The 20,056-nt window shown below is 46.5% G+C and overlaps 1 protein-coding gene across 8 annotated transcripts in view; it reads left to right on the forward strand.

Annotated features, from left to right (window-relative positions):
• Positions 1 to 41: 41 nt before the first annotated feature.
• The window catches only part of SGSM2 (small G protein signaling modulator 2), a 46,306-nt gene continuing 26,291 nt past the window's right edge, over positions 42 to 20,056 (forward strand). For 4 of the 8 annotated variants that reach the window (XM_047757257.1, XM_047757259.1, XM_047757263.1 and 1 more), the window contains exons 1-2: positions 1,148 to 1,315; positions 4,329 to 4,404. In XM_047757257.1, the coding sequence (XP_047613213.1) occupies positions 1,259 to 1,315; positions 4,329 to 4,404 (133 nt within the window). In that variant the 5' untranslated portion in view covers positions 1,148 to 1,258. Of the gene's footprint in view, positions 159 to 687; positions 740 to 1,147; positions 1,316 to 2,361; positions 2,534 to 4,328; positions 4,405 to 20,056 lie in introns of those variants that run through there. The other 4 variants (XM_047757261.1, XM_047757262.1, XM_047757260.1 and 1 more) reach the window with 4 other exon arrangements.

Genomic DNA, 20,056 nt, shown 5'->3' on the forward strand with positions numbered 1-20,056 from the left:
CTCCCCTGGCGGGGTGGGGCGCCACGCGTACTCTCGCGAGGATCCCTGCTACCTGCTAGTGAGAGCTTTGAGCTCGCGTCTCGGCAAAACCTGCACGTAAAGTTTCCCCTGTGGTAGTTTGCTGTTGGGTGCTTCAAAACGGCGGGTGTAGAGTCAAGGTTTGGGCTCTCGGTCTCCCTTGTATTTTCATTTTTTGCGCTGTTCTCTTAGGAAGATTCTCCATTCGTGCGTTAGAGGGCAAACCCCCTCCTCTCAGCTTCGTTTAAGCCGCTCCTCAGTTTGCTGCTGCAGGTGTCCTTTATTACTTTAAGCAACGTTGCCTCGCCCTCCATTCCCAGGTGGGGCTGTTTAAATCTACAAGGCAAATGGTGTGGACGGCGCAGGTCTCACCTCCACAGGCTCCGTAAAAGCTCCTGTTCGTCTCGGTTACCCCAACCCGCACCCCCGCCTCCAACGTAGCTGCAAGAAGGGACTGATGGGACGTGGCGACCCCTCGGGGGTAGGACGGCTGATTTTGATTCTCGTGCCCTCAGGGCTGACGAGCCTCTACAGGTTGGGGCGGCTGCGCTCCCGCTCATCTCCCCACAGGCTTTGCAGCTGAGGGCGCCCGGCTGGCAGGAGGGTTTGAAGAAACGCTAGCATTCCGCAGACTTTCTCCCAGCCATGGGACTAATGTCTTCCCCGTGGCCAGACTCGAGGCGCTGGGGGCCCCAGCCCTTCCCGTCGGGAAAACGAGCGGGTAGGAATCAGGGACATCTAGCTGGATGGGGGCTAGCTTCGGAGCGAAGGACTCTGCCCTCAGTCGCGGGGTCCCGGGCACGCCCCGCCTCCTCGCCCCGCGCTGTGCTAGGCCAGCTGCTGGCCCTCACAATGCGGGTTCGCGCCCTCGGGGCTGGAGCAGCGCGCGTTGCCATGACAGCGGCTGGCGTGGCGCGCGCCCCGGCCTGCCGCCCGCAGGCGCGCACAGCCTCCCCCCGCCCGACCCCTCCCCCCCGCGTGGATGAGCGCACCCCCCCCACCCCGCCCCCGGCTGTGGGAAGGGGCCGGGCCAGCCTCCTGACGTCTGTGCGGGGCTCGGAAGATGGCTGCGGAGCCCAGCACCGGGCAGTGGCTGCGGCTGCAGCAGCGGGCGGGGAGCGCGGCGGGCGGGGGCTCCTCCTGGTGCGTGGGGCGCTGAGCTGAGAGGCGCGGAGGCGGCGAGGGCGCGTGAGGGGTTTCGGGGGCCGCCGGGCACCTCCTCCCAGTCAGCCGCCGCACGATGGGCAGCGCGGAGGACGCAGTCAAAGAGAAACTGCTGTGGAACGTGAAAAAGGAGGTAAAGTCAGGGCACCGACCCCCGGGTGCTCGCGTCCTTGCCCCCGCGTCCCGGGGGACTGACAGATCGGCGCCCATCTCCGGACGCTGGCCTCGGGCGGGGGCGGGGTCCTGGACTGGGGTCTCACGCACCACTCCAGGTCAGCGGGCAGCTCCCCTCGGTCCCAGGAGCTAGGCAGGCGCTCCTAGGCTTGTTTGCTCTGAGATCCCGCAGCTCCCCGCCCTGTGGCAACCGGCAGTGCTGGGAGAGCGAGACCGAGGTCGGGGGAGGGGTGCCGGCGATTTCTGGAGAACCTGAGGTGCCCATTCATTATCCGCGCCGAGTGGGGAGGGGGCGGGGCCCCGCGCGGGCCTCCACGGCGCTAAACCGGTGACTTGGGGGCTTAGCTCGGGTTTACCCTACACCCCATCTGGTTATTTTTTTGAGTCGCGACTGCAGGAAGGTTCGCTCGCACACCTTCACTGCTTCTCACTCCACGCCCACCTCCATGCCCAGAGGCTAGGAGGTTTATTGAATATGGTTAAAACTCAGGTTTTTTTCCTCTTTTGAGGAGCCCCCTCGCCCTGTCAGAAAGAGAAGAAGCCTCTCTCTGTACTGTACTAATGTCCTTTACTTTGACCCTGCCCTAAAGCCCATTTCAATTTCATGGGGGAGGGGGAGATGTGCCCATGTGAATGACTCACCCACATCTGAGAGCTAGAGAGCTCAAACCCACAGAGTGGATTAGAATGGATTAGGCCTCTGGATGGAGCCTTACACTCCTCCCACCTACCTCTCTGCCAGATGTGTAAACTCCACGAAAGCAGGAAACCCATCTTTTTTTGTCCAGAATTGTACCTATGACCGGCATATTTTCTATTTGGTAAATAAGTCTATTGATACTGGAGACTGCAAAGTCTGATAGGAATGCATAAACTTTGGAATAGTCTAGACCTACCTCTTTGTGACCTTAAATAAGTTACTTAACCTTTGAGTCTCATTTTCTTCATCTAAAATAGGAATGGTGGAGTTCCCCTGCGGCACAGTGTGTTAAGAACCTGACTAATATCCATGAGGATGTGGGTTCAATCTCTGGCATTGATCAGTGTGTTAAGGATCCAAGGCTGCCGCAAACTAGCACAAATCGAAGATGCAACTCAGATCCCACCTTGCTGTGGTGTAGGCCAGCAGCTGAAGCTCTGATTTGACCCCTAGCCCAGGAACTTCCATATGCTACAGGTGTGGCTGTAAAAAGACCAAAAAAAAAAGAATAGTGATATTTACTTCATACATCTTGGTTCCTTTACCTTTCTTAGAGTTTCAGGACTGGAAAAGACTCTAGTTTATTATAAAATCCTAGAAAGCTCTAGATGGTTCTGCATTAGGGCTACTGTGCCTAACATTTGTTTCCTTTTGGCAAAGAGGTAGTTGAAACCATCACCTTTCCAACTTATTGTGGGAAACTTCATTGTGCTTTTGCTGCAAAGTGGCCATAAAGGGGGGGGGGGGGTTAAGGCCAGGAGTACATCAAATTAGCATTTAAGCCCCAAATTTGGTCTCCCCAAGGAAAAGAGAAATCTCAAGTCTCAGTGATTATCCTCAGGAAACAAATAGTGAGTGACAGACTTATATGAACAGTATAAACAAGAACAAAAAATGAAGCCATACCCAATCTGTGGGCAGATGGGCTAGGATTGTTAGTGTGTTTTGAATTTGAGGAGGTTAGTCAGGAATGATGGGAAAGATTTTGGGGGAGATGGTATTTAGAAAGCTGTCTGTACTACTTCAGGAATGATTTTTTTTTTTTTTTCTTTTTAGGGCCACATCTGTGGTATATGGAAGTTCCCAGGCTAGGAGCCAAATTGGAGCTGTAGTTGCTGGCCTATACCACAGCCACAGCAATGAAGAATCTCAGATGTGTCTCTGACTTATATCACAGCTCACAGCAATGCCAGATCCTTAACCCACTGTGAGGCCAGGGATCGAATCTGTATCCTCATGGCTCCTAGTTGGGTTGTTACCGCTGAGCCACGATGGGAACTTCTCAAGAATGATTCTTCAGCAAATGTGAGAAATGTCCAGAATATGCCACAGCCATGTATATTACCTGACAAATGTTGACCACTCTGAACTGATAGTTAGTTCCCTTCCCTTTTCAGCACTTGATTTTGAGAGAAACATATTCTCTTCTTCTACAAGTAGAGATAATGGGGGTAATTGTAGGCAAGGCTGGCTTTTCACAAAGGATTGGTAATATAATTTTAGGGGCATCTGTTAGGTCCTCCTAATCCAAAAATCTGCCCCAACAGCCTGCTTCAGATGCCTACGGGTCTTTGAGCTGTGTCATTGTGCTCTGTTTAATGCAAACACCTCTTGGGAAGTAATCTAGGAAGCTTTTAACAATTTAGAGTTGCAGGATCGATCTGATCCCGCTTTACCTAACCGCTAACCATGAGTGCTTTCCAGCAGGGAGGAGACTCCAGATCCATTCTCCCTCCTCCTCAGGTTTTAGACGCTCTACCACCCTCCAAACTGCACAGTCCACAGTGAGGGCCTTGGGAGAAAGGGTGCATCAGGACACATGACACTGTCCAAAGAGTGGCAAAAAGACTAGCTCTGCCCAGAGCTTAATTTATCTGTAAGATTTTATACTGGGATTAAATTAAGCCATCCCTCTAATCATCAGTATTAGTATTTGTCTCCTGGCAGGATCCCCCAGGGCATCAAAAACTGCTAAGTACAGATGAGCCTCTGATCCCTATTCTCCACAGCAGGGCACTTCCCCTGGGTTGGAATATCTGCGCTGATTGGCTGGTGGGTTTATGGCATCTTTTTTCCTGGCTGCCTTTCCAGTATGCATAGAACTATTTGTACTGAAGAAACAGCTCAGAGGAGATTCAGGTCCCTCCCATTGCTATCATCTACTCTACAAGTGTCTGAACCCAGATCAGGAATGCAGAATCAAGCTATTTACTTGTTCACAGGCCTTCAATCGATCAATCAGTCAATAACAATGCTGCCCATTTATCCACAGGTGAAGCAAATCATGGAGGAAGCTGTCACCAGGAAGTTTGTGCATGAAGATAGCAGCCACATCCTTGCTCTGTGTGGTGAGTGAGTGACTGGGGGCTGACAGGACAGGGGTTTAAAAACTGAGGACACTGTCCTGGGGCCAGGGAAGGATGAGTCCTCAAGGTTTAGTAGATCGAAAGTCACTATCACCTCAGAAGCTTATGGACTCACCTTGGGTCCCATCCCAACCTACTGAATCAGGATCTCCAGGGCTAAAGAATCTATATATGTCCAGTTCTCAGAGACAATAGTGCTTACATTTTAGCATGCATTGGAATCACCTGTCAGCCTCGTTTAAACGGATTCCTGGGTCCTAACCCTGGAGTTTCTGATTCTAGTGTGTCTGGGGTGAGCCTACGAATTTGCATTTCTAACAAGTTCACAGATGATCCTGATGCTGCTGCTGGTACAGAGACCACACTTTGAGGGCCATTGTCCTAGGTAGTTGCGTTTGGGAACTACTCCTCTGGTTTATTCTTACGTTAACTTTGGGGAAGGTTCTGTATGCTTTCTGTGCCACATCTATTTTCTGATTAATCCCACGTGTGTTTCCCCAGGCTCCCAACCCTCCAAGCACTTGATTGGATGCAAAACAACACGAGTGTAGAGTAGGAAGGATAGCAAAAGCCTTCCCTTCTTAGAAGGAAGAAAGTCGGTAATAAACCAACACTTCCTCCTCAGTGTGAATACCTTTGCCTTTGTAGGAGCAAGCCTGTGCCGACACACAACTGAGTTTTCTTGGACTTCTAGGAATTTGGCCTTCCATTTACCATCTTTATGTTGTTTTCCTCAGCCTCTGATATTGGTGTTTGTGGAAGGGAGGTTGTCCATCTCTGAGGGGAAGGAATGAAAAGAGCAGATAAGGAAAAGAACCCTTTTGACAGTAGTGTGGTGAGGCCGATAGAGCTGCCCTTCCCATCAGTCCAGCAGCAAACTCTGTAGGGGAAGGTCCCCCAGGTGTCTCCAGGTTAAGGGAACAGCAGCGACCGAGTCTGTTTACATTCTGTGGGCAGACAGAAAACGAATGCACTCATAAGTATATCTTGCAATAACAGGTATGGTAACACCTATGAAGAAAAGCAGAGAAAGGTGGGAAGAGGTGGCCTGTGAACAGAGCCTAAGTGACAGGATTCAGACAAATCCTGGTGTTCTGCTTACTTCTCAAGTTGCTTTGGACAAGTTTCTTAACTTTTGTCTGTTAGTTTCTGCCCTAGTTTTGCTTAGTTTGCTCCTGTAAAAATGGGGTGGGAGCCCCACCTCAAGGAATTTGGAGAGGAATTGGGATGATGCAGGTGAACATTCCTAGCATTGTGAGAGCTCAGAAAAACGTCTTTCCTTCTCCTTTGGATGTTAAGGCTGAAGTTAGGTTTGCAAGATTCGAGGTCCTACTATGTCATTTTGGGCAAGTTTCCCTGGTTCTTTGAGATGATATAACAATTCACAGGTTTGCAGAAGCAGTCTGATGCCACCTTTTTCTCAGGCAGAACCCTTGCTAGGGGAAAAAGCATGCTAGTCTCCCAATAAGTAACTTTGAAGAGGACTAGGACCCTACTTCTTTGCACCTGTGCTGTGTTGCCCTGATGTCAGCCACTGTCTGTCATTGTCATCAGAAGGACTCTGCTGGTGGCCCAGTTAGGCATGCCATGGTGCTAAGCTTCATCTAAAGCACACACAGCAAACACGCAAAACAATAAAATATCAGGAACAGATTGTTCATGGGCGCCACATGTGGGTGGCTATAGGGGAATGGGGGACAAGAGGCAGGAAAAAAGCTGTGGGCGTCCCACCATCAGGCCCATTAGGGTGAGAAGAAACTAATGCTCTCCTCTCATCAGTCCCATGGCCTGCAGGAAACAGTGGGGCTTTCACATTTGCCTCTTGCCTAGGAGCCCATGGCTCTTTCCAGCAGGCAGGAATATCACCTCTAAAAGGAGTGATTCTGCTACTTTTAGCCCGTTTCAGTTGCAAAAATAGAATGAGGGTCTGTGAAATAGACCCAAGTCTCCAGGGTTCTAAGATAAGCCAAGGAGCACTCTTCTGCTGGATTTCAAGAGGCACCTTAGGTCAAAGTGCAAAGTGAAATGCCCACAGGATCGGATGAGAAAGGTCCTCATGAGTGGCTGGGCAGGTGTGGGACAGCAGGCAATGGTGGGGATGGGGTGAGCTAGGTAGCACTTGTCAGGTTTGAAGGCGGCAGCCACCACACAGCTTTTGCAGGAATGCCGGCCCGGACTTTCTATGTCCTTTGTTTTAAGAGAAGCCAGAAGTCTGGGTTTTTATATGAAATGTCCCAATTTTTAAATGCTGATAACTAGTTCCCATTAAAAAAAAATTGTGTGGGCTAAACAGAAGGCATCTGCAATCCTCTGCCAGTTTGCTGCCTCTGCCTTGGGCTTAGTGCACAGTCACTGAAAGGAACGTTAGCAGGAAGGCTGCCAACAGCATAAAGCTAGTCAGGTTGGGGCCTCAGAGACCCACAGGAAAAGGCATCCTTATACTTAGTTAAAGATAGTGTTCAGTGGTGAGGTGATTCCAGCTTGGGCTCAGAATAAGTTTTGTTTAAGCACTGATTATCAACTTTTTTTCTGGAGTTCCCGTCGTGGCTCAGTGGTTAAAGAATCTGACTAGGGGAGTTGCCGTCGTGGCGCAGTGATTAACGAATCCGACTGGGAACCACAAGGTTGTGGGTTCGGTCCCTGGCCTTGCTCAGGGGGTTGGGGATTCGGCGTTGCTGTGAGCTGTGGTGTAGGTTGCAGACACAGCTTGGATCCCACGTTGCTGTGGCTCTGGTGTCGGCCGGTGGCTACAGCTCCCATTAGACCCCTAGCCTGGGAACCTCCATATGCCGCAGGAGAGGCCCAAGAAATGGCAGAAAGACAAAAAAAAAAAAAAAAAAGAATCTGACGAGGAACCATGAGGTTTCGGGTTTGATCCCTGGCCTTGCTCAGTGAGTTAAGGATCCGGCATTGCCGTGAGTTATGGTATAGGCTGCAGACGAAGCTCGGGTCTGGTGTGGCTGTGGCTCTGGCATAGGCCGGCGACTACAGCTCTGATTCGACCCCTAGCCTGGGAACCTCCATATGCCACGGGAGCAGCCCAAGAAATGGCAAAAAGACCAAAAAACAAAAAAAAAATTTTTTCCTGTCTGCATTCACAGTTGAATCAGAATCAGGGATTTGTGGGGAGAGGCAGAGAGAATAGGTATGTATGTAATGATGGAGAACTCTACCCTTCTGGCTTTTTGGAGATTCTGATATGCCAAGTTCCTTCACTCCCTGGAAAAATGTTCAGAGGTACATTTTTGGTCTGAATTGGATCCAGTCTTACCCTTACAGTTATCCTAGCCATGTCCAGAATTCAGCTTTGTTCTGGGGGAAATGGGAGTGCAGAGGGAAGGCTGTGGAGACTGAATTAACTGTGAAGTGAGTGACTCCTTTCCCTAGTGCTTTGAGGAGTGCTGAGATCCTGGGCCCCTCCTCTGGCCCCACTGTTCTTAGCAAAGGAGGATTAGAGGGTGAGAGGGCAGGGCTTGAGCAAGATGAGCTTCCTTAGAAAGCAGACATTTGGGAGTTCCTGTTGTGGCTCAGTGGAAACGCATCTGACTAGCATCCATGAGCACGTAGGTTCGATCCCTGGCCTTGCTCAATGGGATCCGACACTGCTGTGACCTTTGGTATAGGTCAAAGATGCAGCTCGGATTTCTCATTGCCGTGGCTATGGCGTAGGCCAACAGCTACAGCTCCAATTGGACCCCTAGCCTGAGAACCTCCATGTACTGTGAGTGTGGCCCTAAAAGGACAAAAAAAAACACAAAAACACAAACATTTGAACCAGGAACATCATCTTCCTGGAGAGCTTTAGAAATGGACGTGAAGAATCCCCAGGTTAAGGCCTGGCCCTGGGCAGGACCAGACCCTGGTTCCTTTTACTCACAGGGTGGAGTGAGACTGCCAGGACTGGCAAGAAACATGTATTTGCTGTGAATTTACTGTGATCGTTCCTAAACCTGTCTGTCTGGAAGCCGGTCAGGTCCCTGCAGGTAGAGACCTGCAAACCTGGCTGGCAGTGTTCTCTGTGTGCTGTTCTCCTACCACAGAATGTGGCCACAGTGCAGCTCTGAGGCACCCCGGAGGCGAAAGGATCAGGACGCACGTGACTGCACCCTCCCACTGGAGAATAGGCCCAAGCCACACAATGGGAGAATGTTCTTTGATATCTACTATCTTAAAAAGTCATGTCAAGTTTGCATTTTTCCCTATAAGGTCTTTGAAACTGAATGTAAAAACTTACCTGATGAATGAAATCAGTACTTCTCGTTTCCCTGTGGCTTGTTGAACCCCCAGTTGCAGGCTGCTTTCTCCTGCTACCCCCTACCCCCAGAGGGCCAGGTATTTTTAACTTTTGCTTGTGGGCAACTCAAGCTCAGGGTTAAACAGCAGATTGTCCTGAGTTTCACCTTTGAACTTTGCATTTGTAATAGTAATACACGTGCTCACAGAAGGCACCTTTAACGCTAATTTAGGCCTAAACCCATGAGCTCTAGGACAGCCCTGTTTCTCTGGGTTTGCCCTCCCTTCTGGCTCAGGTCTGGGAGTGTTTGCCTCCACTGTGTCTCTGCTCCATTCTGATTGGGCACTGAGGTTGGATTTTAACCTCTGGTGGGTAGAAGGGGTTTAGGAGGCCCCACGAAGAGGTTCCTGGCCTGGCAGAGCAGGTTCTTAAATATCTCCTTCCCTGGCCGCAGGCATGAGGGGCGGGGCCCCGGCCAGGCCAGCCCTGCCCCTCAGTCCCAGGGTTCCCTGCCCTCTCCACACAGATCAGCCCACCTGATGGTTGCCTCTGGCTGACATTGAGCTGCAATGGGAGACGGGGGTGGAGTCTGTGGAGCTGGGAACAACACCAGGGCTTTATTAACCGGCTTCCTGTTGCTAAGCAGCTTTCATTAGCCAGGAAGGTCGACCGTAGAAAGATCCTCTGGGAATCAGCAAGGGGATGCTAATGAGCTGGGAGAGAAGCAGGTGCTGTGGCGGGAGGATGCATCCCACCTGGGATATTGCAGCCCAGGGTTATTTCAGTACCTTCTGAGATTCAGCGGGCAGGCAGTTTTTAGTCTGGCTCTTTTCAGTGAAAGGGATTCCTCTTCTTCCCATCTGCACTGAATGAACAGCTCATTCGCAGCATATATGGCTTCTCCCTTCCATCCAAAAATGATCCAGTAGAAGGAGGGCCCTCTGGGGCACTGGCTCCCCACGCCCTGTCTTGGTGGCATGGATGAGTGCATGTGGTGATGGTCTGTAGCTGGGGCTTTGCAGTTGGACAGGCCTGGGTTCACAGACTGACCATGTGACCAAGTGTGTGGCCATGGCCACTTACTCAGCAACTCTGAATCTACCCCATAGGGTTGATGTGAGGATTAAAACAGTGATGTGGGTAAAGCATACAGCATGGAGCCAGGTATGCACTAAGTGCTCAATAAATACCATCATCACTACCTGTGACATTCTACTTTGGTCTTGAAACTGATCTTACAACTCTCCCCATAAAGGCTCCTAGAACCTTCTCCAGTATTCCATTTGAGAATCCATGTTTCCAGGAGTTTGGAGCATCTGGATAATCAGAGAAACACGAACTCTAGGAACCAATTAGGGAATTTGAAAATATTAAAATATTATCGGAGTTCCCGTCGTGGCTCAGCGGAAACATTATCTGACTAGCATCTGTGAGGATGCAGGTTCAATCCCTGGCCTCACTCAGTGGGTTAAGGATCCAGCATTGCTGTGAGCTGTGGTGTAGGTCACAGAAGTAGCTCAGATCCCATGTTGCTGTGTCTGTGTTAGGCTGGCAGCTACAGTTCTCATTCCAACCCTAGCCTGGGAACCTCTGTATACCACAGGTGCGGCCCTAAAAAGAAAAATAATAATAAATTATTATTAATTTTGTAGGTGTGATAAAGGTAGTAGGTACGTGTCTTTAAAATAGTCATCTTTGGATTTCCCATCGTGGCTCAGCGGTAATGAACCTGACTAGTATCCATGAGGATGTAGATCCCTGGCCTTGCTCAGTGGGTTAAGGATCCAATGTTGCCATGAGTTGTGGTGTGAGTTGCAGACACGGCTTGGATCCCGTGTGGCTGTAGCCGTGGTGTAGGCCAGCAGCTATAGCTCTGATTTGACCCCTAGCCTAGGAACTTCCATATGCTGCGGGAAGTGACCCTTAAAAAATCATCTTTTAGAGATTCATATGAAAACATGGACAAAAATACATAATATCTAGGAGTTCTAGTTGTGGCTCAGCAGGTTAAGAACCTGACATAGTGTCTGAGGATGCTGGTTTGATCCCTCGCTTCTTTCAGTGCGTTAAGGATCCAGCGTTGCCACAAGCTGCAGTGTAGGTCACAGATACGTCTCGGAACCGGCGTGGCTGTGGTATAGGCCGACAGCTGCAGCTCCAATTCAGCCCCTAGCCCGGGGTCTTCCATATGCATATATATAGAAAAAATATATATTTATATAATGTCTGAAATTTGCTTCAAAATAATCTAGGGATAAGGGGAAAGTGTTTGGAGGTGTTATAACTAAAACAAAATTGGTCATATCTTGATCAGTGCTTAAGTTGGGTGGTAGGTACATGAGGTTTGTTATATTGTCCTCTTTACTTTTGTATATGTTTGGAATTTTCCATAATAAGATGGTTTTTTAAAAAAAGAGAAAGAGGAGGAGTTCCCATCTTGGCTCAGTGGTTAACGAATCCAACTAGGAACCAGGAGGTTGTGGGTTCGATCCCTGGCCTTGCTCAGTGGGCTAAGGATCTGGCATTGCCATGAGCTGTGGTGTGGCTCACAGACGCGGCTCGGATCCTGCATTGCTGTGGTTCTGGTATAGGCTGGCAGCAACAGCTCGGATTAGACCCCGGGCCTGGGAACCTCCATATGCCGCGGGAGTGACCCTAGATAAGGCAAAAAGACAAAAAATAAAAAATAAAAGAAGAGAAGGAGAGAATGGTTGGAGAAAGAGGTAGAGATAGCAAGTCTACCCAACTTTTTTTTTTTTTAATAGGAAATATTTTTATTTCGAAAGGTATGTATGGAAGGCGTCCTTAAACAGGATTCTGGACATGTTAGCCTGCAGAAAAAATAACCATGCAAATCTGCCCTGCCCTCTGGGGTTGGAACTGGATGTTGGACACCGGAGAGAGGGGGTCTGAAGTCATGTAAATATGGAATGCCTTTTTTTTTTTTTTTTTTGGTGGCTGTGCCCGTGGCATGCAGAAGTTCCAAGGCTAGGGATTGAATCTCTGCCACAGCAGTGACATGCCCGATCCTTAACCCGCTAGGCCACCAAGGAACTCCAACATAGAATACTTTATAGGAGTAGATGAGCATTAAATACTAGTGTCTGAACTTTCATAACTTAATTTGTCTTATAGACTGATCAAGTTGTGTTCATCCAACATGTAGAAACAGTCCCACCCCTGAGGTGGCTCAGCCTCTATCCCCAAGTCAGTGTACAGACATCCATTACTGGTGGGGGTTTTACAGCCTAGAACCTGTGCCCAGGCAAAGTGGGAGAAGAGAAGGAGAGCAGATGTTTCTGAAGGGTCCTCCCTGATCCTGGTCCTCCCTGATCCTGGACCTCCAGCTGGAGTCAGGAAGAACCTGCTGTTGCTGAGGCTGCTGCTTCCCCTTCCCATCCTTGGGTTTTATTTTATTTTATTTTGGCTGCCCATGGCATAGAGTTCCTGGACCAGGGATCAAATCTGAGCTGCAGTTGTGACTTAAATTGCATCTGTGGCAATGCTGGATCCTTAACCCACTGTGCCAGGCTGGAATCGAACTGCATCCCAGCGCTCCCAAGATGCTGCCGATCCTATCGCACCACAGTGGGAACTCCCCATCCTTGGTATTTTAAACCAAAGACAGAGTCCAGGTAGGGGACCTGGGTAGTTTTAGAGAGTGAACACAGAGGAGAAGGATACCAACCCGGCCTTATCTCTCCTTCCCTGGCCAGACCAGCCATCATCTGAGCAGTTGCCAGACACTAGGATGGTCGTGGCCAGTCACGGTGAAATTCCTAAAAGAAGATAAAGAATAGAAATTCAAGGAGTTCCTGTCATGGCGCAGTGGAAACGAATCTGACTAGGAATGATGAGGTTGCGGGTTCGATCCGTGGCCTTGCTTGGTGGGTTAAGGATCTGGCATTGCCATGAGCTGTGGCGTAGGTCACAGATGCAGCTTGGATCCTGAGCTGCTGTGTAATAGACTGGCAGCTGTAGTGCCGACGCGACCCCTAGCCTGTGGACCTCCCTATGCCTCAGGTACAGCCCTAAAAAGCAAAATAAATAATAAATAAATAAATAGAAACTGTGAGGGAGCTTCTACAAGGAAAGCCCCACAAAGGCCTGAGCCCTCATGGCTGATCATAACCACTGTGGCAGGCTGGTTTTGTAAGAAAAACAAGAGTGTTTGCAGCTCCCCTATCCCAACAGAAAAGTTTTATGTGATCTCTCTCCCCTAAGTCACTGACTGGGGGAGATCCTTCACCTCGACAGAATCACAGACATACCTACTTGGAGGAAGATGGGGGTAGCTCCAGTGATCATGGCTCATGCCCACCCTCCATTCCCAGTCCTGCCCTCTTGGGCTGCCAGGAGGACCCTCCGTGGAGTCAGCCATGAGGAGAGACCTTTCTCTCGCCCTTAAGGCCTTGGGGAGGCAACTCAGCCGACCTGTCTGAGCAGTTATCACATCTAGCTTTGTGGTGAATACACAACATTCTTGAGAAATTTTACATAAAGGGAAGCAGCTAAATGGTTTAATACTTAAATGGGGAAGCAGCTAAATGGTTTAATACCTAAATGGGGAAGTAGGGCAAAGGAAGGTAGCAGTGCTGATGTGTATGTTTTTGTTGTTTTGTGTTTTGGCCATGCCAATGGCATGTGAAAGTTCCCAGGCCTGGGATTGAACCCTTAACCACAGCAGAGCAGTGACCTGAGCCACTGCAGTGATGCCAGATGCTTAACCTACTGTGCCAAAAGGGAACTTCAATGGTGGTGTTTGGGGGTGTTTTTGTTTTTAGTAATATCATTTAATTTCCATTCAAGGGAATTTTAACTTGAAAATTTTTTTATTATATTGTTCTGTCAGCTTCTACTGTACAGCAAAGTGAACCAGTCATACACCCTTCTTTTTATATTATCTTTCGTTATGTTCTTTCACAAGTGATTGGATATAGCTCTCTGTGCTAGATAGCAGCACCTCATTGCTTATCCATTCTAAATGTAATAGTTTGCATCTATTAACCCCAAACTCCCAGTCCCGCCCCCTTGGCAACCACAAGTCTGCTCTCCATGTCTGTGAGTCTGTTTTTGCTCTGTAGATAGGTTCATCTGTGCCATATTTTAGGTTCTACGTATGAGTGATATCATATGGTATTTGTCTTTCTCTTTCAGACTTAGTATGAGAATCTCTAGTTCCATCCATGTTGCTGCAAGTGGCATTATTTTGTTGTGTGTGTAAAGGAGAAAAAGTAGCTTTATTGTTTTACCAGGCAAAGGGGGGCCACAACAGGCTAATGCCTTAAAGACTGTGACCTATTTTGTTCCTTTTTTTTTTTTGTCTTTTCTAGGGCCGAACCCATGGCATATGGAGGTTCCCAGGCTAGGGGTCCAATTGGAGCTGTAGCCACTGGCCTACACCAGAGCCACAGCAACGCAGGATCCAAGCCACATCTGCAACCTACACCACAGCTCACGGCAACCCCGGATCCTTAACCCACTGAGCAAGGCCAGGGATTGAACCTGCAACCTCATGGTTCCTAGTCGGGTTCGGTAACTACTGCGCCACTACAGGAACTCCCTATTTTATTCCTTTTTGTGGCTGAATAGTATTCAATGGTATATATGTAGCACATCTTTCTTTTTTTAAACCTTAATTTCTTTTTTAATTACTCGATGAATTTTATTACATTTATAGTTGTACAGTGATCATCACAACCCAATTTTACAGTATTTCCATCCCAAACCCCCAGTCTATCCTCCCATCTCCCAACCTGTCTCCTTTGGAAACCATAAGTTTTTCAAAGTCTGTGAGTCAGTATCTGTTCTGTAAAGAAGTTCGTTGTGTCCTTTTTTTAGATTCCACATGTAAGGGATAGCATATGATGTTGGTGTCTCACTGTCTGACTAACTTCAGTTAGCATGATAACTTCTAGGTCTATCCATGGTGCTGCAAATGCCGTTATTCCCACCAACGATGTACTAGGGTTCCCTTTTCTCCATACCCTCTCTAGCATTTATTGTAGACTTTTTGATGATGGCCATTCTGGCTGGTGTAAGGTGTTACACTGTAGTGGTTTTGATTCGCATTTCTCTAATAATTAGTAACGTGGAGCATCTTTTTGGGTTTTTTTGTTTGTTTGTTTTTTAGGGCCACACCCATGGCGTATGGAGGTTCCCAGGCTAGGGGTCGAATCGGAGCTGTAGCTGCCAGCCTACACCACAGCTACAGCAATGTGGGATTCAAGCTGCGTCTGCAACCTGCATCACAGCTTGCAGTAACACCAGATCCTTAACCCCCTGAGCAAGGCCCAGGTTTGAACCTGCGTCTCCATGGATGCTAGTCAGATTCATTTCCACTGAGCCACGAGAGGAACTCCAGTGTGGAACATCTTTTCATGTGTTTTTGGCCATTTGTATGTCTTCTTTGGAGAATTGTCTGTTTAGATCTTCTGCCCATTTTTTGATGGGGTCTTTTGTTTTTTTTGGTATTGAGCTGCAGGGGGTATTTATAAATTTTGGAGATTAATCCCTTGTCAGTTGATTGATTTGTGAAGATTTTCTTCCATTCTGTGGGTTGTCTTTTTGTTTTGTTTGTAGAGTTACCTTTGCTGTGCAGAAACTTCTAAGTTTAATTAAGTCCCATTTATTTATTGTAGTTTTTATTGTCATTACTCTAGATGGGGATCTGAGAAGATACTGCTATGATTTATGTCAGAGAGTGTTTGGCCTATACCTTCCTTTAGGAGTTTTATAGTATCTGGTCTTTAATCCATTTCGAGTTTATTTTTGTGTATTCTGTTAGGAAGTGTTCTGATTACACTCTTTTATGTGTGGCCGTCCAGTTTTCCCAGCACCACTTTTTTTTTTTTTATGTCTTTTTGCTATTTCTTGGGCCACTCCCACAGCATACGGAGGTTCCCAGGCTAGGGGTCAAATCGGAGCTGTAGCCACTGGCCTAGGCCAGAGCCACAGCAACGTGGGATCCGAGCCGCGTCTGCAACCTACACCACAGCTCACGGCAATGCCGGATCCTTAACCCACTGAGCAAGGGCAGGGACCAAACCCACAATCTCATGGTTCCCAGTCAGATTCGTTAACCACTGCGCCACGATGGGAACTCCAGCACCACTTATTGAAGGAATTGTCTTTTCTCCATTTAGTATATTCTTGCCTCCTTTGTCATAGATTAGTTGATTGTAGGTGCGTGGGTTTAATTCTGGGCTTTCTATCCTGTTCCACTGATCTATATTTCTGTCTTTATGCCAGTACCATATCGTTTTGATAACTGTAGCTTTGTAGTATAGTCTCAAGTCAGGGAGCCTGATTCCTCCAGCTCCATTTTTCTTTCTCAGGTTGTCTTTGGCTATTCTGGGTCTTTTGTGCTTCCAAACAAACTTTTAAGATACTTCATTCTAGTTCTGTGAAAAATGTCCTTAGTAATTTGATAGGGATTGCATTGAATCTGTAAATTGCCTTGGGTAGTATAGTCATGTTGATAATATGACTATACTTCCAATCCAAGAGCATGGTATGCCTTTCCATCTATTTGTGTCATCTTTGATTTCTTTCATCGGTGTCTTAGAGTTTTCAGAGTACAGGTTTTTTGTCTCTTTAGGTAGTTTTTTTCCTAGTATTCTTTTTGATGTGATGGTAAATGGGATTGTTTCCCTAATTTCTCTTTCTGATCTTTCATTGTTAGTATATAGAAATGCTGTTGATTTCTATGTATTAATTTTGTATCCTGCGACTTTGCCAGATTCATTGATGAGCTCTGACAGTTTTCTAGTAACATCTTTAGGATTTTCTAAGTATAGTATGTCATCTGCAAACAGTGATAGTTTTACTTCTTCCTTTCCAATTTGGATTCCTTTTATTTCTTTTTCTTCTCTGATTGCCGTGGCTAGGAGTTCCAAAACTATGTTGAAGAGTAGTGGCGAGAGCAGACATCCTTGTCTTGTTTCTGATTTCAGTGTTAATTCTTTCAGCTTTTCACCATTGAGAATGATGTTTGCTGTGGGTTTGTCATATATGGCCTTTATTATGTTGAGGTAGGTTCCTTCTATGCCCACTTTCTGAAGAGTTTTTATCAGAAATGGGTGTTGGATTTTGTCAAAGGCCTCTTCTTCGTCTATTGAGAGGATCTTTAGGTTTTTATTTTTCAGTTTGTTAATGTGGTGTATCACACTGATGGATTTGTGGATATTGAAGAACACTTACATCCCTGGGATAAATCCCACTTGATCATGATGTACAATCCTTTTAATGTATTGTTGGATTTGGTTTGCTAGTATTTTGTTGAGGATTTTTGTATCTATGTTCATCAGTGAAATTGGCCCATAGTTTTCTTTTTTTGTGGTATCTTTGTTGGTTTTGATATCTGGGTGATGGTGGCCTCATAGAATGAGTTTGGGAGTGTTCCTCTGTAATTTTTTGGAATAGTTTCAGAAGGATAGTGTTAGCTCTTCTCTAAATGTTTGATATAATTCACCTGTGAAGCCATCTAGTCCTGGACTTTGGTTTGTTTAAAGTTTTTTAATCACAGTTTCAATTTCAGTACTTGTGATTGGTCCGTTCATCTTTTCTATTTCATCTTGGTTTAGTCTTGGAAGATTGTACTTTTCTAAGAATGTGTCCATTTCTTCTAGGTTTTCCATTTTATAGCATATAGTTGCATATAGTAGTCTCTTATGATCCTTTGTATTTCTGTGATGTCTGTTACTTCTTTTTCATTTCTAATTTTGATTTGAGTCCTCTCTCTTTTTGTCTTAATAAGTGTGGCTAAGGGTTTATCAATTTTGTTGATCTTTTCAAAGAACCAGCTTTTCATTTCCTTGACTTATCTATGGTTTTCTTTGTTTCTATTTCATTGATTTCTGCTCTGATCTTTATGATTTCTTCTGCTAACTTTAGGTCTTGTCTGTTCTCGCTCTAGCTGCTTTAGATGTAAAGTTAGCTTGTTTATTTGAGCTTTTCTTGTTTCCTGAGGTGGACTTGTATTGCTATAAACTTCCCTTTTAGAATGGCTTTTGCTGCATCCCATAGGTTTTGGAATGTCATATCTTTGTTGTCATTTGCTTCTAGGTATTTTTTAATTTCCTCTTTGATTTCTTCAGTGATCCATTGGTTGTTTAGTAGTATGTTGTTTAGTCTCCACATGTTTGTGTTTTTTGCAGTTTTTTTCTTGTTGATTTCCAGTCACATAACATTGTGGTCAGAAAAGATGCTTCATATGATTTCAATTTTCTTTTTTCTTTTTCTTTTTTTTGTCTCTTTTCCATTTCTTGGGCCGCTCCCACAGCATATGGAGGTTCCCAGGCTAGGGGTCCAACCAGAGCCGTAGCTGCCAGCCTATGCCAGAGCCACAGCAACACAGGATCCAAGCCGCGTCTGCAACCTACACCACAGCTCACGGCAATGCCGGATTGTTAACCCACTGAGCAAGGGCAGTGATCGAACCCGCAACCTCATGGTTCCTAGTCGGATTCGTTAACCACTGCGCCACGACGGGAACTCCCTGATTTCAATTTTCTTAAAGTTACTGAGGTTGGATTTGTAGCCCAGGATGTGATCAGTCTTAGAGAATGTTCAATGTGCACTTGAGAAGAATGTGTATTCTGCTGCTTCTGGATGGAATGTCCTATAAATATCTATTAAGTCCATTTGGTGTAATGCTTCATTCAGGGCCTTTGTTTTCTTGTTGATTTTCTGTCTGGATGATCTGTCCATTGCTGTAAGTGGGGTGTTAAAATCCCCCACTATGATTGTGTTATTGTCTCTTTCTCCTTTTAAGGTTGTTAGCAGTTATATGTTGAGGTGATCCTATGTTGGGTGCATATATAATTACAATTGTTATATCTTCTTCCTGGATCGATCCTTTGATCATTATATAATGTCTTTCTTTGTTTCTTATAATATTCTTTATTTTAAGGTCTATTTTTTTTTGTCTTTTTGCCTTTTCTAGGGCCACTCCCATGGCATATGGAGGTTCCCAGGCTAGGGGTCGAATCGGAGCTGCAGCTGCCGGCCTACACCAGAGCCACAGCAACGTGGGATCCGAGCCGCATCTGCAACCTACACCACAGCTCATGGCAACGCCGGATCCTTAACCCACTGAGCAAGGCCAGGGATCGAACCCACAACCTCATCGTTCTTAGTCGGATTCGTTAACCACTGTGCCATGACAGGAACTCCTTTAAGGTCTATTTTGTCTGATATGAGTATTGCTACTCTAGCTTTCTTTTGATTCCTGTTTGCATGGGATGTTTTCTTCCATCCTCTCACTTAGAATTTGTATGTGTCTGTAGAGGTGAAGTGGGTCTCTTGAAGACATATATATGGGTCTTGTTTTTGTATCCATTCAGCCAGTCTATGTCTTTTGGTTGGGGCATTTGGTCCATTTACATTTAAGATAATTATTGATGTGTATGTCCTTATTGCCATTTTATTAACTGTTTTGGATTTGTTTTTGTTGCTCTTTTTTCTTCCCTTCTCCTCTTCTCGCCTTTTGTGGTTTGATGACTGTCTTTAGTGTTGTATTTGAATTGCTTTTTCTGAGTTGTGTGTATATCTGTTGTAGACTTTTCATTTGCAGTTACCCTGAAGTTTTGATATAGGAGTCTATATACATTCGAGATTGTCTTAAGTTGTTGGTCTCTTAATTGCAGGTGCATCACCAGTGTCCTGCATTTGTACCCTCCTCACGATTTCTGATTTTGGTAGCATATTTGTGCATGGATGATTTCCTGCCTTTACTGGTGATCCTTGTCATTTGTAGTATTTTTCTTTATTTTTTTTTTTTTGTCTTTTCTAGGGCTGCACCCATGGCATATGGAGGTTCCCAGCCTAAGGGTCTGATCAGAGCTATAGCCACCAGCCTATGCCATAGCCACAGCAACGTGGGATCTGAGCTGTATCTGCGACCTACACCACAGCTCACGGCAACGCCGGATCCTCAACCCACTGAGCGAGGCCAGGGATCAAACCTGCAACCTCATGGTTCCTAGTCAGATTTGTAAACCACTGAGCCATGATGGGAACTCCTAGTATTTTTGTTTCTAGTTGTGGCCTTTTCTTTTCGGCCTAGAGAAGTTCCTTTAACATTTGTTGTAAAGCTGGTTTAGTGTTGCTGAATTCTCTTGGCTTTTGCTTATCTGCAAAGCTTTCGGTTTCTCCTTCAAATCTGAATGAAGGCTGTGTTGGGTAAAGTAATCTTGGTTGGAGGTTTTTTTTCCTTTCATCACTTTAAGCATATTATGCCATCCCCTTCTGGCCTGCAGATTTTCTGCTGAAAAAGCTGCCGATAACCTTATCAGGGTTCCCTTGTGTGTCATTTGTTTCTTTTCCTTAGCTACTTTCAATATTTTCTCTGTCTTTAATTTTGGTTTGATTAATGTGTATCTTAGGGTATTCCTCCTT

This window comes from Phacochoerus africanus, chromosome 14 (genome assembly GCF_016906955.1).
Source record: "Phacochoerus africanus isolate WHEZ1 chromosome 14, ROS_Pafr_v1, whole genome shotgun sequence".
Classification (NCBI taxonomy): domain Eukaryota; kingdom Metazoa; phylum Chordata; class Mammalia; order Artiodactyla; family Suidae; genus Phacochoerus; species Phacochoerus africanus.